The 22,576-nt window shown below is 36.6% G+C and overlaps 1 protein-coding gene across 3 annotated transcripts in view; it reads right to left on the reverse strand.

Annotated features, from left to right (window-relative positions):
* LOC145664113 (3'(2'),5'-bisphosphate nucleotidase 1) overlaps nt 1-22,576 on the reverse strand; it is a 59,329-nt gene that overhangs the window by 27,696 nt on the left and 9,057 nt on the right. For all 3 annotated transcript variants that reach the window (XM_081730476.1, XM_081730475.1, XM_081730474.1), the window contains exons 2-4: nt 18,010-18,144; nt 13,526-13,735; nt 3,896-3,944 (exon numbers count right to left, since the gene is read on the reverse strand). In XM_081730476.1, coding sequence (XP_081586602.1) covers nt 3,896-3,944; nt 13,526-13,735; nt 18,010-18,129 — 379 coding nt within the window. In that variant the 5' untranslated portion in view covers nt 18,130-18,144. The remainder of the gene's footprint in view (nt 1-3,895; nt 3,945-13,525; nt 13,736-18,009; nt 18,145-22,576) is intronic.

Below are 22,576 nucleotides of genomic sequence, written 5' to 3' on the forward strand. Positions count from 1 at the left end.
GAATCCTTTAAAGGAAGCCTTACAATCATAGTCAATACAACATAAATCAAACCAAGAAAATTTATCTGCGTGAGGAACTTAGTATTGCGCAAATGTACAAGACGTTTCTAGAGCTGTATTCTTACGTAAAAGCGTTTTACGAATCCTATCGTAAAATGCTGAATAGCCGCATGGGTTTCTGCGCAGTTTATATGTGCACCACATTTGACAAGAGAGCAGGAAAATTGAACAAAAGTTACGGAAAGAAAGCAGAGAAAACGAGGTCCACCGATGCAAAACTGATACATTTACGTGCAAAGAGACACCCCAGACAGAGAAGGAAGATTTATAGTAAAACTGAATCAATATGCAGAGATTTTCAACGAACCCTACCAGACCTATCACCACCAATATTGCTTATTACAAACAGAAACTTTCTCTTTCTTTATTCAACATACACAGGCTGCCTGATAAAGTGATAATGCTGCAGAATTTTATGCTTACCCAGACACAATAGGTTAAAAAAAAAAAAAAAAAAAAAAAGGACGAAGCCTCTTCTTTTTTTTATCATTATGTGACCACAGTACCTGATCCTATAATGAAGCACTTAGCCCAAGTTTTTATTATTATTATTATTATTGTGGGGGTCAGAGTAAGAATTATCCGCTCTTGTGCACCACATTTGATTTTGTGTACATAACAAACCCTGTTAGGGGACATTCATATCTGGAAAGTGACAAAGAGGCAAATTGAGAGCCGAAGTTCCAAGGGACTGGATGAAAATTATTGGAGATGCAAGAGCAAAACTTACTGCTTCTGATGTAGTGGAGGTTGATGTGCCTTTGGTACGTGACTGGACAAATTTCTTGCAATCAATATAGAAACCAAAATCCATCGTTGTGTTCAAGAAGGTACACCTGAAGGTGATAAAGGTGGAACGCCACTATTCACGAAACATTACTCACCGAGACAACACACAACGGGAAATGGATACCATCAGCAGTAATTGGTTCTGCTAAGCGTCAAAAAGAGGAATCAATACTCGCTGAAGGAGAGTTTCTGTTTTCATCTTTTGTTATGAGGGACTGCTACCTACTTCAAAACGAAACTATCAAGATCTGCAGGAAGTAAGAAAGTTCTGTGACTCAGAGGTCCAGGAATACTACACAAATATTTCTTTTTAGCAATAAATTTGCAGTACATTGTATTTTCATATGAAGAATAATGTTACATAATTAGTGAAATTGTACTTCCGTTTTATTGTTTTACTGTTATGAAACGTGCAATATACAAGGTTGAACATTTTACGACATATTAATAAAAACAATAAAAAAAATGATGTTATATAAACTTTTCTGAGCTATAAGTAGTGAATTTCCTGCTACGTTCTGGTATTAGCTTTAGCTTACTTTTCCGGATTTACAACGACATGCCATTAACAGTTATATACAGAAACTTAGTGGAGATAGATAGATTGAAACTTAAATTCTGCCATATTTACAATTTTCTGTGTAATATTTGTACACAATACGCATTCTCTGTGGTATACAACTTTCAACTTTTCAACTACATAAATACAAAAGTCATGGCGTTTTGAAGTTAAAAAATGCTCCAGTGAAAAATTGACACGACTTAAACCACTTTTTCCGTGTACTCTTCAATTATTACCCAATCCTAAATTAGTTATATTATCTTGCAGGTATATGAGAGTATTATCGCCTTGAAGCTTTTCTTGAAATGATCCACATTCATCAAACAACACTGTTCGATGTTGATGCCTTGTTTCATGAATGTAAAAGACCACTTCAAGAAGAGTTCAAGTAGATAATACTCATTTACCCACAAGATAAAAATAAATTTAGAATTGGGTACTAATTGTAGTGTTACGTGTACTATTCACTAGTTTTATGGAGGTAAGCATAGGACTGTGAAGATCCCCAAATAAGTTAGTTTTTCAAAATACGTCATTTCGTATGTAAATTAAAAAGTCTCATCAATGTTGAAGGTGTAAACATGTTTAGAGTTTACTGCAAAATATAATTTAAGCCTCTATGGTCCTTCAAAATGGATAGTCGCTAAAGTATCCAAAATATCGGAAATTACTTTAGCTACTAGGAAAACAAAAAGATTAGTACAATTTTCATCTTAAAATAGACACTGGTATATGTTAACATCAATCAATCAATCAAGCGTGGATATTATATATATATATATATATATATATATATATATATATATATATATATATATATATATATATATATATAATATATATATATATACAGTGCCGGAAATTGGTATAAGGCTGAAGGACATTTGATAATAGGAGAAGGCAAGAATGCCGAAGATGGATAAAGATGATATATTTACAAAGTAACATTGTAGACTACAAAACCAAAAGCATATCGTTTGCTAATACGTCACTGGCCCGCATAGTTTACACAAAAAGCGAAATGATACGATTGTCGGGTGGAAATTGGTATAAAGCACCCACGGTTACTTGTTGTTTGGCGCCCTCTACATTCAGCATTACTCCTGTTGCCACTTTGAGAATCAGCTGAAACAGTGCGATAAGGGAAGTGCGGGTGCGAACGTCTGTAAGCTTGTGTGGGCCATGCCTCGTTGGAAAATTGTCGTCGAGTGGGGAACAAGCACGTGTCTGTGCGTACAAGGACATGGGCCTGTCAAATCGGCAAATTGCAAAACAGATAAATCGTTCAAGTTGTGTAATTAATAATTACGTTCGATTGGGTGCACAATACGGAAAGAACGGGAAGTATGGTAGAACAAGAAAACTTTCGGAGGCTGCGAAACGATTAATTGTGCGCAAGGCAAGGGCTGGAAGTATGTCATCTTCCCAAATTGTTGCTGCTTGCAACTTACCTGTCACATCCAGAAGAGTGCGTCAAATTTTGAATCAAGATCCACATCCTATATTCAAGAAACTGAAGTGTAAACCACCCCTTAGTGCGACGCACAAGCAGGCGCGACTCTAGTTTGCAGAAACACATACGTCGTGGACATCCGAATGGAATCACGTTGTGTTTAGTGATGAGAAGTTCAATTTAGATAGTCCGGATGGTTTTCAATACTATTGGCATGACCTTAGGAAAGAGGAGCAAGTGCAAATGAGCAGAAATTTTGATGGAGGAAGTGTTATGAATTGGGCAACGTTTTGTTTTCAAGGTACATCCACCATTGCATGGCTCAACATCAAAATGAATTCATCTACGTACATAGAGATGTTAGAAATAGAATTGGTGCGGATGTATGAGGAGTTGGACGATCAGAACCTGATTCTCCAGCAGGACAACGCTGCTATCCACAGGGCAGCAGCAACTCGACTGTGGTTTGAAGGTAAGGGCATCAAAGTTATGGAGTGGCAAGCGAGAAGCACGGATCTTAACCCGATAGAGAACGTCTGGGGAATCCTTGCGCGCAATGTTTATCGCAATGGTCGGCAATTTGGGACGGTTGCTGAGTTGAAAAACGCGATACGAGAAGAGTGGTCAGCGATTCCACTGCAACATCTAACATATCTCATAAACACAATGCCGAAACGTATATTCCAACTCAATCAGAAGAAAGGAGGGTCAATCAAGTACTGAACATATATTTTCCATTCTGTACCGTATACTGTATTTTTATTTTTTGTCAAAGACAATGGGTGCCTTTATAATAATTTCCACCCGAAAATGGTTTAATTTCTATTTTTGTGTAAACTACGCGTTTCGGTTACGTATTAGTAAACGATATGCCTTTGATTTTGTACAGTCTACAATGTTACTTTGTAAATATATCATCTTTAGCCATCCTCGATATTCTTGCCTTCTTCTATTTTCAAATGTCCCTCTGCCTTTATACCAATATCCAGCACTATATATATATATATATATATATATATATACATACTTACCTTGGGTATACTCGGAAGTTCCGTCCAAAGGGTCAACCCATACCACCACCTGTAAAATAAAAAGTACACAAAATCAACTTTGATTCCATTAAAAGAAATGTCATGAATTACTACTAACCATTTGCATCGCTTTTCAATAATCAGAAATAAATTACAAGTACAAAGTGATATTTATATAATTTGAATAGCACAAAAGCTGCCATTTTGAACTAAAAACAAACCAAAACGACCGAAAAATTATTAAAATTCTTCTGCTTGCACAGAGTGGTACTACCTTAGAAGATTCTCGTCGTTTCAAAGGGTTTCATAGGTTCTGCATATAGAAGTTCAGATCAAACCGCGTACTTTCAACATACACTTGACACAACCAACCAAGGAATTATTACTGTAACTAGCGACTGACCGAATACATGCAGGTAATTTAATGATCTCCAAGTAAAACATATTCCGAATTTTTTTGGTATCAGTATTTCATTACAAAAGTAAATTTGAGTGTTTTCCCATACACTCTAATTTCAATGAGAAAATTGGTTTTAATGACTAGCATATTTTGGAGAAACTGCATTCTTATTCATGGGTATAATTGAATCGATGATTTAAATATATATATATATATATATATATATATATATATATATATATATATATAAAACTGAGTTATAAGAAAGAAAGAAAAACACTCATCTTACTTTTATGTATTTTTTTAAAGGATTTGAATACTAGTCGACACATATCAATGTATAGGGCTTTGGGTAATCACATATTCAGGAAAAACTGGCTGTGTTGCTATTTTATTTGATAAAGTAGCCACTCAGTAAGGAGATTAGATTTTGGGTCTCGTCAATCCAGCTCGTTTTTTCTGTGTAATTCCAATATTAAGTATTGTATTCAGAATTCATGAACAATTATGAATAATCGAACTTTGGCTTTTCTGGTAGCACTTTCAAGAAACCGTTCAGAAACAAAGAGGTTGATGAAGATAAGAAAAATTAGAACCAGGTATCAGTTATATATCTGTACTACCAATTATCCAGGTATCAGTTATGCACACTAACAAATTATAACATATAAACAGGTGGTGCTGGTGTCGGTAGACAGTCCAAATTATTGAGCCAATATGTGGCACTGGACCTTAGACATCCTCATGTACTTTATAATATGAAAGAAACCTACCCAAACTCGTGCCATTTCCTACGGACTCTATTATTATTATTATTATTATTATTATTATTATTATTAATTATTATTATTATTATTATTATTATTATTATTATTATTATTATTATTATTATTATTATTATTATTATTAAGCTACTCTCACAGATATTAACTGGCGCTGATTTCATTTTTTTTTCTTTGCAGGATGATGCTGTGATAGAATAGGAGGAATTCACATCTATAGAAGAATTCATGTGTTAAAAATAAGTTGTTTCTTCCACATATCAATATAATACAACCATCAAAGATGTTTTCAATACAAACACTGAATTGCCCAACCACAACAAGAGTTGTTGTACAAATGGCTGTTCGGAGTGCGGACTGGGTAGCGTAGTAGTTAATGCATCGGCACGGTACGCCGAAGATCCCGGATTCGAGTCTCGATCCAGTTGTGTACTTTTCACTATTTGTGTATCATAGTGGAATGTTCTTTCCACTCGACTCACATTGGTTTTCTCTCTATAGTTCGAATCACTGATCGGCTTTGAATAAATCAAATTATTTATTACCTAGACATATCCAACAAGATTCTGAGATATGAGAAACGAAAACAGATTTTTTCCCCTTCCAACACCTAATTTTTATTATATTTGGTCTAGGAATTAATTCGTGCGGGTGGACAAGAGATGGCGCAACGAACGGAGCGTCCCACAGTTCCGTGTATCCACACATGTGTTGCAAACCCCTGTCATCGCGTATCGTTCGTAGTATAGGGCAGTGGATTAAAGCGTCAACAACACCAGTTTGTAGTTAAGTGAACATGGCACAATTTGTGCCTGATAAAGTGTTTTTGCGGGGTGTCCTGCTGCATTACTTTAACATGCAGAAAAGTGCGACTGAAAGTCATCGTATTTTGGTGGAAGTGTATGGTGACCATGCTCTAGCTGAGCGAACGTGTCAGAAGTGGTTTGCACGGTTTAGAAGTGGTGATTTCGGCTTGGCAGACCAAGAGCGAGCTGGACAGCCAAAAAAATTTCAAGATGAAGAATTGACAGCATTGCTCGAGCAGGATTCGTGTCAAACGCAGGAACAACTTGCAGCAGCATTAGGCGTTGATCAAACAACAGTCTCCAAACGCTTGAAAGCCATGGGAATCATTCAAAAGATGTCACATTGGGTTCCACATGAATTGAAAGACAGAGACGTTGAAAGACGAAAAACCATTTGCGAATTGCTGCTTCAACGACAGCGCAGAAAGGGGTTTCTGCATCGAATTATTACGGGTGATGAGAAGTGGATCCATTACGAGAACCCTAAACGAAAAAGGCCTGGGTAAAACCAGGTGAACCAGGTCCATCACAACCAAAACGAGATATTCACTGTGCAAAGGTTATGCTGTGCATATGGTGGGATATGAAAGGTGTGGTGTACTATGAGCTGCTGCAACCGGGTGAAACTATGAATGGAGAACGTTATCGACGACAATTAATGCGTTTGAAGCAAGCTCTGGCCAGAACACGACCAGAATGGGAGAACAGACATGATAAACTTATTGTTCAACATGATAACGCTCGCTCACATGTCGCAAAACCGGTCAAAACCTATTTAGAAAATGTCGGATGGGAAGTTTTACCCCACCCGCCGTATTCACCAGACGTTGCTCCTTCGGACTACTACTTGTTCGATTGCATGAACAACGATTTGATTGGACAGCGGTTTACTTCTTCAGAAGATATCGAAACATGGGTCTCTGACCGGATCGCTTCCAAGGATGAGGACTTCTTTCGCCACGGAATCCGTACATTGCCTGACAGATGGGCGAAAGTGGTGGCTAGCGATGGACAATATTTTTCTTAAGGTATTTATGTATTTTGTGTTTGTACTACAGCTTCAATGTGTGCGTACCAACCGCACGAATTAATTCCTAGACCAAATAAGTAAATTTACATTGAATTATGAACATTAAAAATAGGATTAGACTGTAGGACATGATAAATTACCTTTAAATAAATTACATGAAGCAATGTTACATTTAACATTGCTTCTTATATGTGATAAGGGCTGGTCCTTTGGTAATGACGAGACTATGTACCTCTCCTCTAGCTGAACGACCGCAAATGTCCTCTCTGAGCTTAACAAATAAGATAGTTATATTGAACAATACCACAAATACCGATACCGTAAGTGTCGCGCTTCTGTTGTCTTATTTTGAAGATTTCAAAAAGAAATTAACAAAGCAAATTATTTTTCTTAATAAGCTTATTTAAAAAAAAAAAATACTGAACTCAGATCATTTTAAGCATCTTGAATTACAGACATTATAAAACTTCTTTTATCTTCAATAATGCAACCAACTAAAGTAACAGCTACAATATTAGAAATATTTCGAGATAGACCTATCCTGCATATTTACATAGGGTTTATCATACAACCACCGAATCATTATACAAACAGTACAATCAGGATTTTTACTAAAACTCTGGTATTATTTCCCTGAATTTACAAGACTGAGTAACAAGACTGACTATGACTGAGTAACCCATAGTCCAAGGCTCTCTTATATATATTTTTAAATACAATATAAGCTTATTTTCTTACTGTAAATACTTACAATGAGCGAAACTTCCTATATTTGGAACACAAAACACTAGTTCCAAACAATACACCTGTCCTCAAAACTTCGGCATTCTGAATACACTTAAACATAAACTAGTAAATATTTATTACAATTTGGCTTATTTCTTGGATCATCTATAACCAACAAACCCAACTATTTTTTTCATTTGTATTTTTTATTTAATTTGTTCGTTTTCTTTCAAAGCTTGAGGTTCTAATATTTTCCAGTGCACCTCAAATTTCGTTACTTCTTAAGATTATATTCTTTTCTGAGCATTTTTCTTGCTACTATCTTTCTGATTTGTCTTGATTGAGGTGCTCTCAATATCTGCTGTGAGCACTAGGAAATACATTCCGATTCTTATTTAAAATAAAGCAGATTTTCCTTGCATTCTGCTTATTTTAAAGTCCTTCCCTGATACACTTTAATTTCCCTGACTTTCCAGGTGAGTGTACACCCTGAAAAACCAGTGAAACTTTCTGAATAACTTTTCACTTCTTGATTTTTTTTCTTTTCCTTCCTTTAACCCTTTTAAGATAGATTGTAGTTTTTACTACGAAATGATAGTGTCTTTAAAATTCGATTAAAAGAGAATTAAGAAAGCAATTTAGTTCCGTTTTTTTTTTTTTTTTTTTTTTTTTTTTTTTTTTTTTTTTTTTTTTTACGAGAGGAGGCTTGAAGAAAGCCTTGGAAGTGTCTATACGCTTTCGAGCGTCGGAACATAGAGGGGTATGACGTCATCACTTTACAAATTCTTTTTTAGTGAGGTCTAACTTCACTTTTTTGGTGAGCTTCTCTTTAAACCTAGATTTCTGAAGTTTTACACAAACATTCAGTGGACCCTTTAGTTTTCATCTGATTTTTTTCGGATCTCTTCGTCAACACAGAAGGGGGGTTCAGAGGGGCTAAAGGGAAAAAAGGGATATTTCTTGACCAAAAATCCCACTTTCGCGATTATTGCTCCGCTCGGGTACACGATAGGGACATCTGAGTGGTACTTTCTGAAAGCCTACTCGATTCTGAAAAAAAAAAAAAAAAAACTACGTATGAATCATCATTCTACGATAATTAGAGACGTGTCAGGGATTTTTTACGTAATATCATTTTTGTTACTACTGTAATTTGGAGCGCTTTGCTTGCTTTTTCCACATGGGAAAATATTTTTCCCGGCCTTAGTATTGTCGTGGCTAAAATTTCGACCAAACTTTTTGCGGTGTTTTTTTGCAAACACTCTGTACTCCACGACAAAGTTCTCCCTTGCATAACCTACGAGAATTTGTTTAAATCAATTGTTATGTGAGTATCACCCAGATTTCTTCTCAAGCTTCTTCAATTACGAATCCAGCGGAACAACTTTATTTCTTAAAACTCTAGTGAAGACGATAGGTTTCAGAGATAGATGTCTGTCGCATTCCGCTCCAGACACCCTTCCCAATTCTAGCGACCAACTACGAGACGATAAGATTATTTTTTTTTCTCTCTCTCTTTTCCCCTTTTGAAACAACTTCTCTGTTTTCTGGTGAATCATCAGTCTGATATTAATGTTACCAAACCCTCTTAGAGTCTTAGTTCTGATATGACTCTGTATTCTATATTTAGCGCTGACTTCATACTTTCGCAGCTGCTAGAATGACCTTTGAACCGAGCACTTGTAAGAGGTTTGTGTCACCCCTCTTCTTGTATAATGTTGTGTAATTTTAACTGGTTTTAGTTGGAACCCATGTCTGTATTTTTTTCTTTTCTTTGTGAAGGTGTGTGCGTTTTGGAAACTCTATAAGATATCAGAAATGTCGCGCGCCTATCATAAGTAGTATGAGATCACCTCTAGCCAATCAGAATTCACCAAGTGTTCCGAACCATTACATCATTTACATCCAACCAGATTCTAAAGAATTCTTTCTAACGATTGCACAATCTGGCGTAAGATTGAGACACCCTAGCTTGACACATAAAACCTCGGGGATGATCTCTCGAGTGGTTAATTACGACCGAACAGCCGAGGAGCCCATAATCCGTGCTTCTCTCTCTCCCCTCGTGGGAAGGGGGCCTCCTCTGCACTCTTTGCAGAGTGACTCTCACTAATTTAGTGATAATTCAGTATATTTTTAACTTAGTGCCGATTAGTGAAATTCGTTGAATAGTGAAGTTATAAAAGACTAAACAGTGCTGTATCGAGTATCCGGCGTGACGACCGTTTCCACGCCAACCTTTTGGAATTGATATTGTGTTTTGGGAGTAAGTATTTTTCTTCACTAGCTCTCCCAGAGAGCCATCGTACACTTACTCAACATTTGAATTCTTCTGTAGACTAAAATAATTACTTCGCCCTACTTTGAGGGAACTGTTTTATAATAGCTCCAGTCCAACACGCCACACCTACCAACTAAACATCATGTATTTGTAAACATGTGATTTTAACTTCAGTCTTAATTAGTGACCCAACAGGATTCTTTTAATGTTTGATATTATGGTCTGTAAATAAACTGAACTCTCTGATAATAAATAACTCGCAACACAATCATAATGCTTCCACGTTATTATTACTATAACAGACCAAATGAAACTCCCAATCTCTCTTAGCTATCGAGAGACGCCTCCGCTAAGATCACGCACTGCGATTAAGTGGTACGTCACCTTACAGTGGATCGTCGTGAGAGTGAATCTACTAGTATTCTAGATCATAGTCCTGTCAGTTCCTGGGGACTTCCGTCCCCCTTTCAAGGGACTACCATTGGGCCTGGTAAGTCAAGATCCTGTCTCGATAGAGATGCCAGTTGCCAACCTCCTCTCTGCATCCATCCACAGGTAAGAGTAACATCTTTTCAGCCAATCCGCTCAGGCTATCAACTACCGCTACTAGTTTGCCAACTCCAAGAGATTACTGTAGTGAATGAGTTAATTACGTCATCTGTGATTAAATTGTGTAATTTGATTTGCAGTAGTGTTGTGTGTCGCCAGTGCATAGTGTAAGAGGGCTTTGGTAGGAAAGTGCCTCTTAGTGTAAATCATGTGTTCCTTATTCGTTTATTCATCTCAACGAACCGACTTCCCATCCTTGCGACTTTTCAATATGTTAATTGTAATGTAGTAATTCATTTAACCAAGGGGAGTTGCTTCCTCGATTGGCTTAATACTTAGTACATAAATGAATATTCTTAAGCCCTAGTAAATTACTTAATTGAATTAAAATGATCATTGGTCCTAACCGTTTGGTCGTTCAACTAATCTACTTGCTGTAACTGCCCATTTGCTTGAACCCTGTCAATACTAATGAGGCGCCCTTTTTATTTTTTTTGTTTAGTCCGCCCCTCGTGATGTCATCCTTGATATCGGGATGTGTTTGCCTCCCCTCTCTTTTGATGTACCAAAAACCTGGAAGTGTTTCTAATAGCCACGAGTGTGGCCCCGCTTTAATTATAGATATTATTATGTATTTCATTAACTATTAATGTGTCTAAGTAGACATCACGGCGGACAGTTAAATACTAAGTATCTTTCTGTAATATTGTAATATAACCTCTGTAGGGTTAATGAGTTATTGCGCCATTCTTAGGTTGAACGACCCCTTCTCGTGCTGAGGCCGTCGTCTCTGGCTTAATATCATAAATCACACCGCTCCCTGTTCAGACCACTGCTCTCGGTGTGATCCAGAGAACTATTATTTATTCGTATTAATCGTGTTTATTGCTTTGACACTATCTCCGGAACCTCATAATATTTTGTGATATTGAGGAAGCGACTATTTGACGAGCTTTTGTCTTTTCGCAAGGATAGGAGTAGCTTTATTAAGATCAGAACGTTATCCGAAAAGTCCTACCGGTGGTTTCGCTTGAACTCGAACCCCTTACGGGTTCTCGCGGCGCTACAGTATTGAAGATAGGAGATTGGTACTTGTCACAAGTAATTAGTACAAGTACTATTTTTGCAAGTGATTTCCAGATCTGTATGTTTATACAGGGCCGCGCCAGAGGGCCCCAAAATGGGAAAAAATGGATTCTTTACAAAAGTCCCTATTTTCCTACATTTTTCCCTCCTTAGGGACATGTGAGTGGTAATGTCTGAAAGCTTACTCTATTCTGAAGAGAACGACGTATGAATCATCATCCTAAAATAATAAGGAACGCTTCAGGAAATTTTAAAAATTTCTATAGGATCTTTGGCTAATTCTGGGGATATTCCCAGAAGAGGGAAATCATTTTTCCCGCCCTTACTACTGAAGACAGGAAATTCTAATTTGTCACAAGTAATTAGTACACTACGTAGTATTCTTCAAGATTTTTCTCAAAAAAAAGAACCGATTTCCCTTCAAAAAATTCTCTCAGGTGCATGATAGACACATGTGAGTGGTTCTGTCTCAAAGCCTACTCTATTCTGAACAAAACATCGTATGAACCATAATCCTACGATAATTAGGGATGATGCTGTACCTTCTTGACTGAAAGTCAACAAAAACACCTAAAAAAACCCATATCTCAAAAGGGTTAAACCTCCCTGGACTATCGTCAGAATGTTCAGTTACAACGATGCACAAAGTCCTGAAGTGTGAAAGGGAAACATCCACCAATAACTCTTCGTCACTGAGAACTTCCTTTTCCCCAAATATACACACCATATTCATTCAAGACTCTATTGGTTTCGAATATATTGTATTCGTATGGTTTCGTCGCGTGAATACACAAAGACATATGATTAATATCAGAAGTTTTTTATGACTGATTTTCAGGTAAATTTTAAATAATAATAAATCCTTTAATTGACTTTGCTGCATAAGGTAATCAGCAAAATGTGCCACAAATACTTTGATAGCTCTCCATGGTGATCTAGATGCTAGCACATACGCACTTTTGGTGCACAGAATCTCAATTCCCGACGGGAGATTTGAATGCATTACAGTGATTCGAATTTCACCTTAAATTGTAGATGCAAATCTTATATAGCTTCGGCACGATGCATAATGCATAGTGCATGATGCAAGATTACATATCGAAAGAAGAGTTTAATACGAATGCTTTATACACTGGTATATGTAATACAAATTTGATCTCAGAAGCAATCCGGTCGTCAAAACCCTAATACCAGGGGTAAAGTGGATCTGGAAAGGTAGGGGAACGAATGACGTCACGCCGTCCATTGTAATTTTTTAGGAAGTGAGGGACGCCATATATATTATTTGGATGTGGGGGAACGCGTCTTCCTGCGTTCCCCTCACTTTTACCCTGCGAAATACTTTATTTTAAATAAAATGTTCAGTGTTATATCTGGGAAAACTTTCTCCACATTCTTTCAATAAATTAAACATACATCGCATATGTAAGTGCACTATAATATAGAAAATAATAAAATATTTGAAAACTGCCTATTTAAGACTGAATGATTTAAGAGGCCTCATCACTGCGAAATTAAAATACCGCTAATTTTACAGTAATTATGTGATATCTTCACATAGATAAAAGAAAATCGAAAAGTGGAACAAGATCTACCTAGACAGTATTATTTTGCGTGAGATACCGTTATCTGCTTTCGATTTCCAGCCATTTAGAAAATCGGCATTTATTTTCGCGTTTCTAAATAACAGCAAACGAAAAGTTACTAGGTGACTCGTGATAACGGTACCTCATGCAAAATAACATCGTCTGGGGAGGTCTTGATCTACTTTTCGATTATCTTTTACCTATTTGAAGATATCACATAATTACTGTAAAATCAGCAGTATTTTAATTTCGCAGTGATAGAGACTCTTAAACAGAAATGAGAAATTACATCACTCATAAACAATGTAGGAAAGCCTCCCAAAATCTTGTAGGCACAAAACTATATAAAACACACAACATACACTGCAGTATAAAACTACTTGCATCTTTCTCCTCAACGTTCTGCAGATTTGTCGGACATCCGTACGTCAAAACTTCAGGATCACAATCTGTTGTCACCCAATCCGATGGAACTTCGCAATTGGTCTGTTCTTCTTCACCAATGATAGTAACAGATGGAAACTGTCGAGACAGCGATGCAACAATGCAACGCTGGGCAGAGCGATCTGCTTCCGTTTGCAGGTCGTTTTTTCCCTGAAAAACAAATAATATAGATGATAAATGATCTTACTAGCTGAAATATTTTATGCTGAAGAGTGGCAAATTCATCCTTCCTTAGAAGAATTTTAGGAATGTCACGAATGACAAAGACTGCGCTATTATTTCAGTTATAGGTGTTACAGTGTTTGAAAGAATTGAAACTTTATTAACTGATGACCGAAAAATCTTAATAAGATCTTAAAACCTCTTACTTCGCCATTTTACAGCTCCTACTAATGGAATAGCACATACCGACAAATTTAGTCTAATAAATGGAGTTGAGTTGATTTTAGTTTAGCGTCCCTTTCAGCAGCGAGGCTATATGAGACGTGGACCTACTGATTAACGTGGAATCCGAACCACATGAGCTCCCGCCGGGAATCGAACCCGGGTCTCCCACGCCAAAGGCGCGTACGCTAACCGCTTAGCCACGAGGGAGCTCTTAGTCTAATAAAACCGGCCATGAAACTGTTGTAGAGGTACAATATACAGTATATCCCAAAAACGTACAATCTTATCGCAGTATAAAGTGAGGACAGAGTTAAAGGACCAGTTTTATCCGAAAACGAAATAATGTAATTGAAACGCAAATGTTTAGAGATAAGAAATCTAATTTATATTCGGGAAGAAAGAAAAAAAAAAAACTTTTCTATTCCGTTTCGTTGTTCTCTAGCAATATTTTCAATGTCATCAACTACGCTAGTAGACTGCTAGCATGTAAGTGGGTTTATTTTTCTTCCGTGTGATCACTTTTCATGAGAAAAACAAATTAAATCTTGACTTCAAAAACTGTATAAAGTGGCCTTTTGAAAAAGTACGTTATAAGGTGGAGAGGTGTTTCCTTTCTTAAGGGCTGAGTAGTATTTTTGATTAACTTTACTTACTTTTAAGAAAGGAGACTTGACGTACCACTTGACATGTTAGCTGTCTAGCACAGTTTACGACATATAACAAGTTGCTAGAGAACAACGAAATTGTATGAGAAAGATTTCTTCTCCCTGCTGTTACGACGGTCCTTATCCCAGTGCCGTTTACAGGAGCTATCCGAAACAATATTCGGTTGGAGAGAATAGCCTACCTATTCCATTTCCATAGACAACATTTATTAAAGTCTTAACTATGTTCGGAAAGACATCGATTAGAGTCTAGTACTCAATACGGAACTCAATAGGTTTCTCAGCTCTGATCTGCCACTACTCGCCAAGTAATAGAACAGGTGTTGTATTACTTGTCGGGAACGAAACATGTAAAAATGGGATACCCACACAAAGTTCAACTGCACTGGGCGTTACCTCCCATCATACCCATACCAGAGATCGGGAGAGTATCATATCAATACGTAACCGTATACTATGCAGGTACGATGGTGTAACGTAAGATTGTACAATCTCACCTCAACGTGCCTTACAATTACGTACTGACGGGAACCATAATGAGAACAAAGCACTACACTTAATGTTTTATATTTTATCGACGAATCAATAAATAATTTTTATAAAGCATTTTCAGATTTTTTCTTATTTTCATTTTTGAGTTCAGTCCTCTTCCTATTGGTCCACGACCCAGGGGGTACATGGATAATTTGTACAAAAGTCTAATACAGGCCAGAAAATTGAAATATTACATTTTCAACATCATTGAGAACATTTAATAGTTGTTTTTCGTTCAGCATCTAATTATTTACTTAAGAGGTCTTTTAAATGTTAAAACTATAAATATTAGCACACACACAAGCTAATACCCGTCTACTTTTCTCTTGCACAACACAGTGATGCATTACCTTTATATTATATTATATTGCGTAGTTAGTTGGGAATGATTTTTTCCCAAGTTTCTTGACACATGTTCATTTTGATAACTCTCTCAAAACACAATTACACAACATGTAAAATAGTTTGGGTATACTATATAGAAAAATTGTATTTTGGCAATCCACAAACAACAATCTTTCACTTTTAGTATTCAGTAATTTTGTACATCTTTGACTCAAACTATTCATATTTAATCATCTCGTTCTTTTTCCAACTATAACCAACACACATGCGTACTTTCACAGTTTTGTGTTTTCATTTACACATGCCAGACGGTACCACTAGTCAAACTTGCAAATCATCGTCTGCTATGGTACCAGATTTGAAACGAAGTGAAGGGATCATTAAAATCAAAATAGCTGTAGAATTATCTTGATAAGGGTTGAAAAACTAGAATGTCACAAAACATATGAAATAAGGTTAAATATTCAACATGCTATCAGATTGTCTAAAAGCCATTGAGAACAAATTTAATCTGATTTGAAAATAACATTATGAACCCGCATATGCTACGTTTTGTTCGATGAGCTTATGCTATTTTTTCGCCAACACCATAATCCTTTCGCTATAGTTTTTTAAGTGACATGTGGTTTTTATAGACCTCTTTTAAAAGTATCTCAGCACAATCCAGGGAGTTCCGCAAAAACTGAAACAAATGGCAGTCTGATGGTGCCAGGTCCGCGCTGTACGGCGGATGCATTAAAACATTCCAGCCAAGTTCTCTCAATTTCTGACGAACGTACATGATTTGGCATTGTCAGTGTGGTATATGGTACACTTTCTGATGACCAGTTCCGGCAGTTTCTTTTGAATTGCTAGATGCACTCGCTCTAATTGTCAACAAGCCCAAATCTATCATTCTGCCTGGCGGGCAGCAGAAGTTCGGGCTGTACGATGTCCTTCCAATCCCACCAAACGTACAGCATAACTTCCTGGGCGTCAGTCTACGCTTTGCCAACAGACTATGATGCTTCTCGCTTAGAATAAGCTCGAGCCTTAACGAGAATATTGAGCGTTATGCCTCGCTAAAGGTAATGAATCCGAGCCCGTATGGTCTCATGGAATCATTTTAAACGTTAAAGCAAAGATTTAAAAATAAATAAAATAAACAGAATAACACTACATATTAACATACGGAGAACCTAATGTTTTGAGTGAACATTAATGGCAGAAAAGACGAGAGCCAATCACATTTAGCGATGCTCACTTGTTTCTCAGCTTCACTTATAAGCATATCCTCTATATTATAACCTTCTTGTTGAAGTGTAAGAAAAGAACACGCAACTTTTAAGTAAAATTGTTTCATTTCACACAATTCATATGTTATTATTTGAAGATTTAGTTTGCAGAATATCAATCTCAAAGGGATTATGTGCATTCAGTACAGACCTTTTAACAGAAAACCGTTAAAAATAAAAGGGAGACAGCTCCTCTCTCCCTCTTTCCATACGTCACACATACACACACACACAATGACATCGGAAGGCAACGTTTTGGATTTTCAAAAATTATTGCTGACCCTTTTCTCGCACTATGGTATAAAGTAAACAAACAAACAAAAACTTTTATCTGCATGCCAACTTGTTGTGTGGATTGCCTACACAAAATATACCTGCTAAATCACGACTCAAGAAAAAAGTAACCAGATGATAAGATCCTAAAGATAGGGTAAATGATTGTCGAATATGAGATCGTTCGATTCTTCATCAGTTAAACGATTGCTTTTTTCTGGTTTTCCAAGATCCTTCTATAAACCACATGTTTCTAGGAAATAATGCTAGTTTTAGGAATGCTGGTTCGTGGCTGGTATAGTCAAGTGGTCCAAGGTACTAGCCTGTACATGTATCTGTCCCGGGCTCAAATCTACTGTCTTTTCACATTTCACTCACTTATCGTCATTTAATTCTCATCTCCTTCAGCCTAAATGGTAAAACCATGGAACGTAAAAATCATATTAAGAAAATAAATGGAAAGAAAATGAAATGAAATCTTTCAGTTCAACGTCCTACAATTATGCCTTTGACACTAAGTGAAACAGATGATTAAGACAAGTGAATGCTTATAGTAGAATGAGAAAGTGGAGGAAACGGGAGTATCCCAAGAAAACTCTCAGACACGATGCTGTCCATTTACAAACTTATTTGACCGGGAATCGAACCAGGGACTCAACGAACCAGAAGTAAGCGCTCTACCACTAAGCTACCTCTAAAATGAATGGAAAATACCATTTTATTTAATTTCCAAATACTTCACTTTTAAACTTCAACCAAACATTTTTATTTTTAAAACTAAGTACATTTAAATCAATCTAGTGTGGTCATGAACTAGTCTAAAATTAAAATCTACATTCCAAAATAGTTTGCTCTACTGCAAAAGACGGGTTTTATATAATTCTGATAAACTGAACCTGAAAGAGAAACCACATAGAAGCAGCTCTTCATTAATTAAAGCAATTACCTTCTCAACTATTCCAAGTTCTCCTTGACTCATTACATCTCGAATTATTCTACCAGCATGATTAGCAGCGGTAATAGCTGATGCGACTAGACGAAGAACTAGTGGATTCCCTTGCGCCATTATTCACCATGTAATCTAAAAAAAAAAAAAAAAAAAAAAAAAAACAAACAAAGCAAAGAAAAATTTCATACATTATTAAAAAATTATCAACATGCTCAACTCTATAAAATCCATAATTATCTCGGATTTAACACAATCATAAAACAAAACATAATAATGTGATGATTTAATGCATTTAATGCTATCTGGCATATCTCAATTTTCTTTTTAAGTTAACTGCAAGGAACAATTATATACAAAGAATGAAAAATGCACCACTAGACCGAAATTCGAATCGGATCTCTGGCTCAATAGTGTGTTATACAGTCATCTCCCTGAAAAGCCATCACTCTTGAAGTTGGTGTTCAACCACTCAGAGCACACGGACAGAACCACAACAGACCATTAGTCTGCGTGGTTTGACACCGACTTCAAGATAAAATGTAGCTGTTCAGGAAGCGTAATTAATAGTGTAGTGGTTTAAGCATCTGCACGGTAAGCCGGACACGTGGGACAGCCGTGTAATTTTTCACTCTTTGTATACCACTGAATTCGTATCTTTAGAGGAATTAGTATGACATAAAATTGGTTATTTCCTCGATTTATTACATATAATGCATGGAAAAATATACACCTTAAAACTGACACAAGGAAATTTAAAAATATAAATGGAAGCAATACCCTTACGTAGTTGGACTATTAAGACGTGTAAATCCTAGTGGAGTCACATTTTCGGTGATGACTCAGTATAGTGAAATGATTTGAAGTTCTTGAATTAAGAAGTAGAGAAAGGTAGTTGGAGAAAAACAAATAATGGTACTGCGAATCAATATGCTAGACTAGACATGCATCACACAACTGAACGTTCCTTATGCGGAAAACTCAACGTGAAAAACAATTTACACCTTATTACTAATGTTAACATGTTCTGTGTCTACGTATTTGCAATATACACCTGTAGGTGGAAAAATCTTGTGCATGTACTATAATACACTATCTTCCTTAGTTATTGCACGTTACTTCCGTCTTTGGCAGGCCACACTCGTCCACATACGCGAATAGCAAAATTTAGAGGCGGTGTGGCGGGTTATCTTTTTAAAGAGAGAATAACAACTCGTTGTTTTATTACAAACATTTCTTTCCGTTGTGATATATTTTTTTAAAATTTAAACTTCATTCCAAATGTTACATAAAAAAGAAAGGCTTTCAGAATTCAAAAATTAACTGGCTTATTGATTAATTATTAATACCATATATCAGAGAAAAAAAAGTTCACTGAGTATAAACTGGCAACCATGCTTTCGAGGATTTTTTAACAGCAAGAGGTAATGGAATTGGAAATTTGTAATAACTTCGAGCAACAGAGCTGAATCAAGGAAATACAACTGGATCAGAATATTATCCCTCGGTTTATATTGTTTACATTGTTGTCCTAAAGTAATTAGCTTCTGTACTTAAAATTTCGTACGTAAACATAGAGCAAAAAACCTCTTCTCTTGAGGCAAGAAATGACATGCTAAAACTAGTAAGTGTTCATAATAAACCTGGGGGAGAAGTTTAACTTCCACCAGGAGCCTCCCCAGGTGGAGGATCAGGGAACGCCCATCACATGTGTTGGGTACTGGATATTACTCGGGGCGGACCAAAACCAACCAAGCCGCTGCTGCCTTACAGAAGAGTAGATGAATCTATAAAGGCAAAGGGAAGAAGACTCTGACAGAAAATTACCTGGTCCTCCAGGTTGGGGTTTGGACATAGGGCCAAGGCCTCTACATCGGAAAAAATGGTTGCGTTTAATGCAGACAGAGCAAGAGCCGAATGGATAGAACTGATGTGGAAAACAGACTATGAGGTATGGAACTTGGTACATAAGAAGCCTGAATGGAAAAGAAGTAGAGCTCGTAGGAGAAATTAAAAAGACAAAAGTAAAGTTGGCCAAAGGGGTGAGCTGCGAGATACTGGAAAGTGGATTTATGCTGCTTTACAGTGGAGTACCAAACAATGAGAGACCTATTTTCGAGCTGCTGAAAGGTGGCTTCTGACAGATAGCTGCACATGTTGTAAACAAAACGAGAGAGAGGATTATTCGCCAATCACAGCAATATTCTTTCATGCTGTTGCTAGGCAACGAAGGTCACTGACCGCGCTGTTACCGGTAGTTGAGACGACTTGTTAAACGTCCTAAGTTTGTCCCCAGAGCTCCTGTCTCTGTTGCGGAGCCTCTGGCAACAGCGCCTCCAATACTCCATGTACTCTACCCAATTGTCAGAAGCCACCTTTCCTTGCACACACAGTAGAGCAAGAATAGGCTGCGTCATACAAAAAGAAAATATAAATGATCATATAGACTGGAAAGTTATAAACAAAAGAATTCTCGTTGTTAGTGCAAAAGACGGGAATAGTAGAACAAATATGGTAATAGCTTACGGACCTAATGGAGACGAAATTAATGGAAAGAAACAAATTCTACGAAGAGCTACAGAACATGACAGACGGTAACAACGGGAAGCACAATCATTTTGAGAGTCCTAAATGCCAGAATAGAAAATAACATAGGGAAATAACATACAAGTTCGAAACGTTATTGGTAAACATGGGAAACAAATTCGTTCGGATTATGAAGAAAGACTGATAAATATATGCAATGCAAACACCTAGTCATCACGATACAAAATTTCCATACAAGAAAATACACATGTTTATGAGTCAAATCTCTCAGAACTGAAAAATCAATAATCGGCTACATAACTGTGAATGAAGATAAAATGAAATATGTTAGAGACGGCCGAGTAAGAAAAGGTCCCGAAATTGGCAGCGACCGTTACTTCCTAACAATGGAAATGATGACGGAAACCGCAAAGAATGATACGAGAACTAAGAGACAGACGATAATGCAAATATACAGAAAATATGAGCTGAAAGAGAAATTCAAGAAGCTGATTCAGGAAGAGATAGAAGCAATAGAAGAGGAAAACAACAGGAAAACAAGCAATTTAGAAGGAAGCTAAAAATCTTCAAACAAATGGTACTGAACTCAGCAGAAGATGCATATGGTGAACACAAAACAGGAACACAAGAGAAAAAGAATCCCCATGGTTGAACGCATAAGTTAAACAAGTACTAAAGAAGAAAAGAGACATGGAAAAAATATATGACAACGGAAAAAAATAACACCCTCAACACTACAAATTCCGAAGACAACAAACATAAGAAAAGTACAACGAGCGAAGAAAAGATCGTGGAAAGAATTTGGCAACATCATGTAACCAACAGCAAAGAAAACATTATTTTACAGAATAGTGAAGAGCCTGAGAAAGGACAAAGAATGCGCAATACAACATATCAAAGATAAAAACGGAAAACTACTAACAAAGAAAGTAGACAATGTGAACAGATCAAAGGAATATTTCACCGTATTATTAGAAGAGAGTAACAGACCCGTGTAACGAAGATCCAGAAACACAAAATTCAAGTTTGGCACTACAAGACGATGAAGATACAATTACGGAACAAGAGTTGAAAAAAAACATAAGGAGGAAGGTAAAAATTGGGAAAGCAGCTAGTCATAATATAATAACACTTGAAATGATCAAATGAATGAGAGAAACAGGGCCAAAAAAGTACTATTACATACAATCCGACTAGCTTGGAAATACAAAAAGATTCCCAGGGACTGTAGAATAGTTATTATTCATATATATAAGAAAGGAGACAGCAGACTATGCATAACAATTACTGAGCGTACCAGGAAAAATATGATCATATATGCAAGAATCTTGAAAACAGACAGACAAGAAATTGAACATCAACTAGAAGAAAACCAGTGAGGCTTCAAGGCACCAAGATACAATATTTACTTTGAAGCAGATATCCGCGATGGATATCGAATACAATAAAACTATGCACCTATGTTTCATTGGTCTGAAAAAAGCTTTTTACAGAGTACCCTGGAATGTAATATGGGAAGTTCTTCGGAAAAGGAAAGCAAACCTAATGTATGCAATACAAGAGTGCAAAAATTATGTGCGAATATGCGATGTGCTTTAGTCATTCGGTTGTTTTTATTACAACCGTTAATTTCAGGACTATCAGTAGATAGTGCTGAACATTTGCCATCTATAAATTGAGAAAGTACAGTACTTCACATACCATAAAGTAAAATCACCATCTACCAGTTGTTTATTCAACATTACCTATTAACATTAATGTTTCCTTTTAACTTTTTAAATGATTATTCACCATGTATTCTTAGCGAATGCATCCATCATGTTTGAAGTTTCACACAGGTACATGAGACTGTCATTTTCCTTACTAAGCTTTCACAAATCTGTTACGTTCGGGACAAACGTATCACTATCTGAAAGTCTCGTTTTTGCCCTACACAACGCACTATAGAAAGTTTCAATAAGATAATTAGGGGAAGTAGAGTTGAGGTTTACAGTAGACCTTCTTCTCTAAGTGGAAAAAC

Source organism: Thermobia domestica, chromosome 11 (genome assembly GCF_964235325.1).
Source record: "Thermobia domestica chromosome 11, izTheDome1.hap1.1, whole genome shotgun sequence".
NCBI lineage: Eukaryota > Metazoa > Arthropoda > Insecta > Zygentoma > Lepismatidae > Thermobia > Thermobia domestica.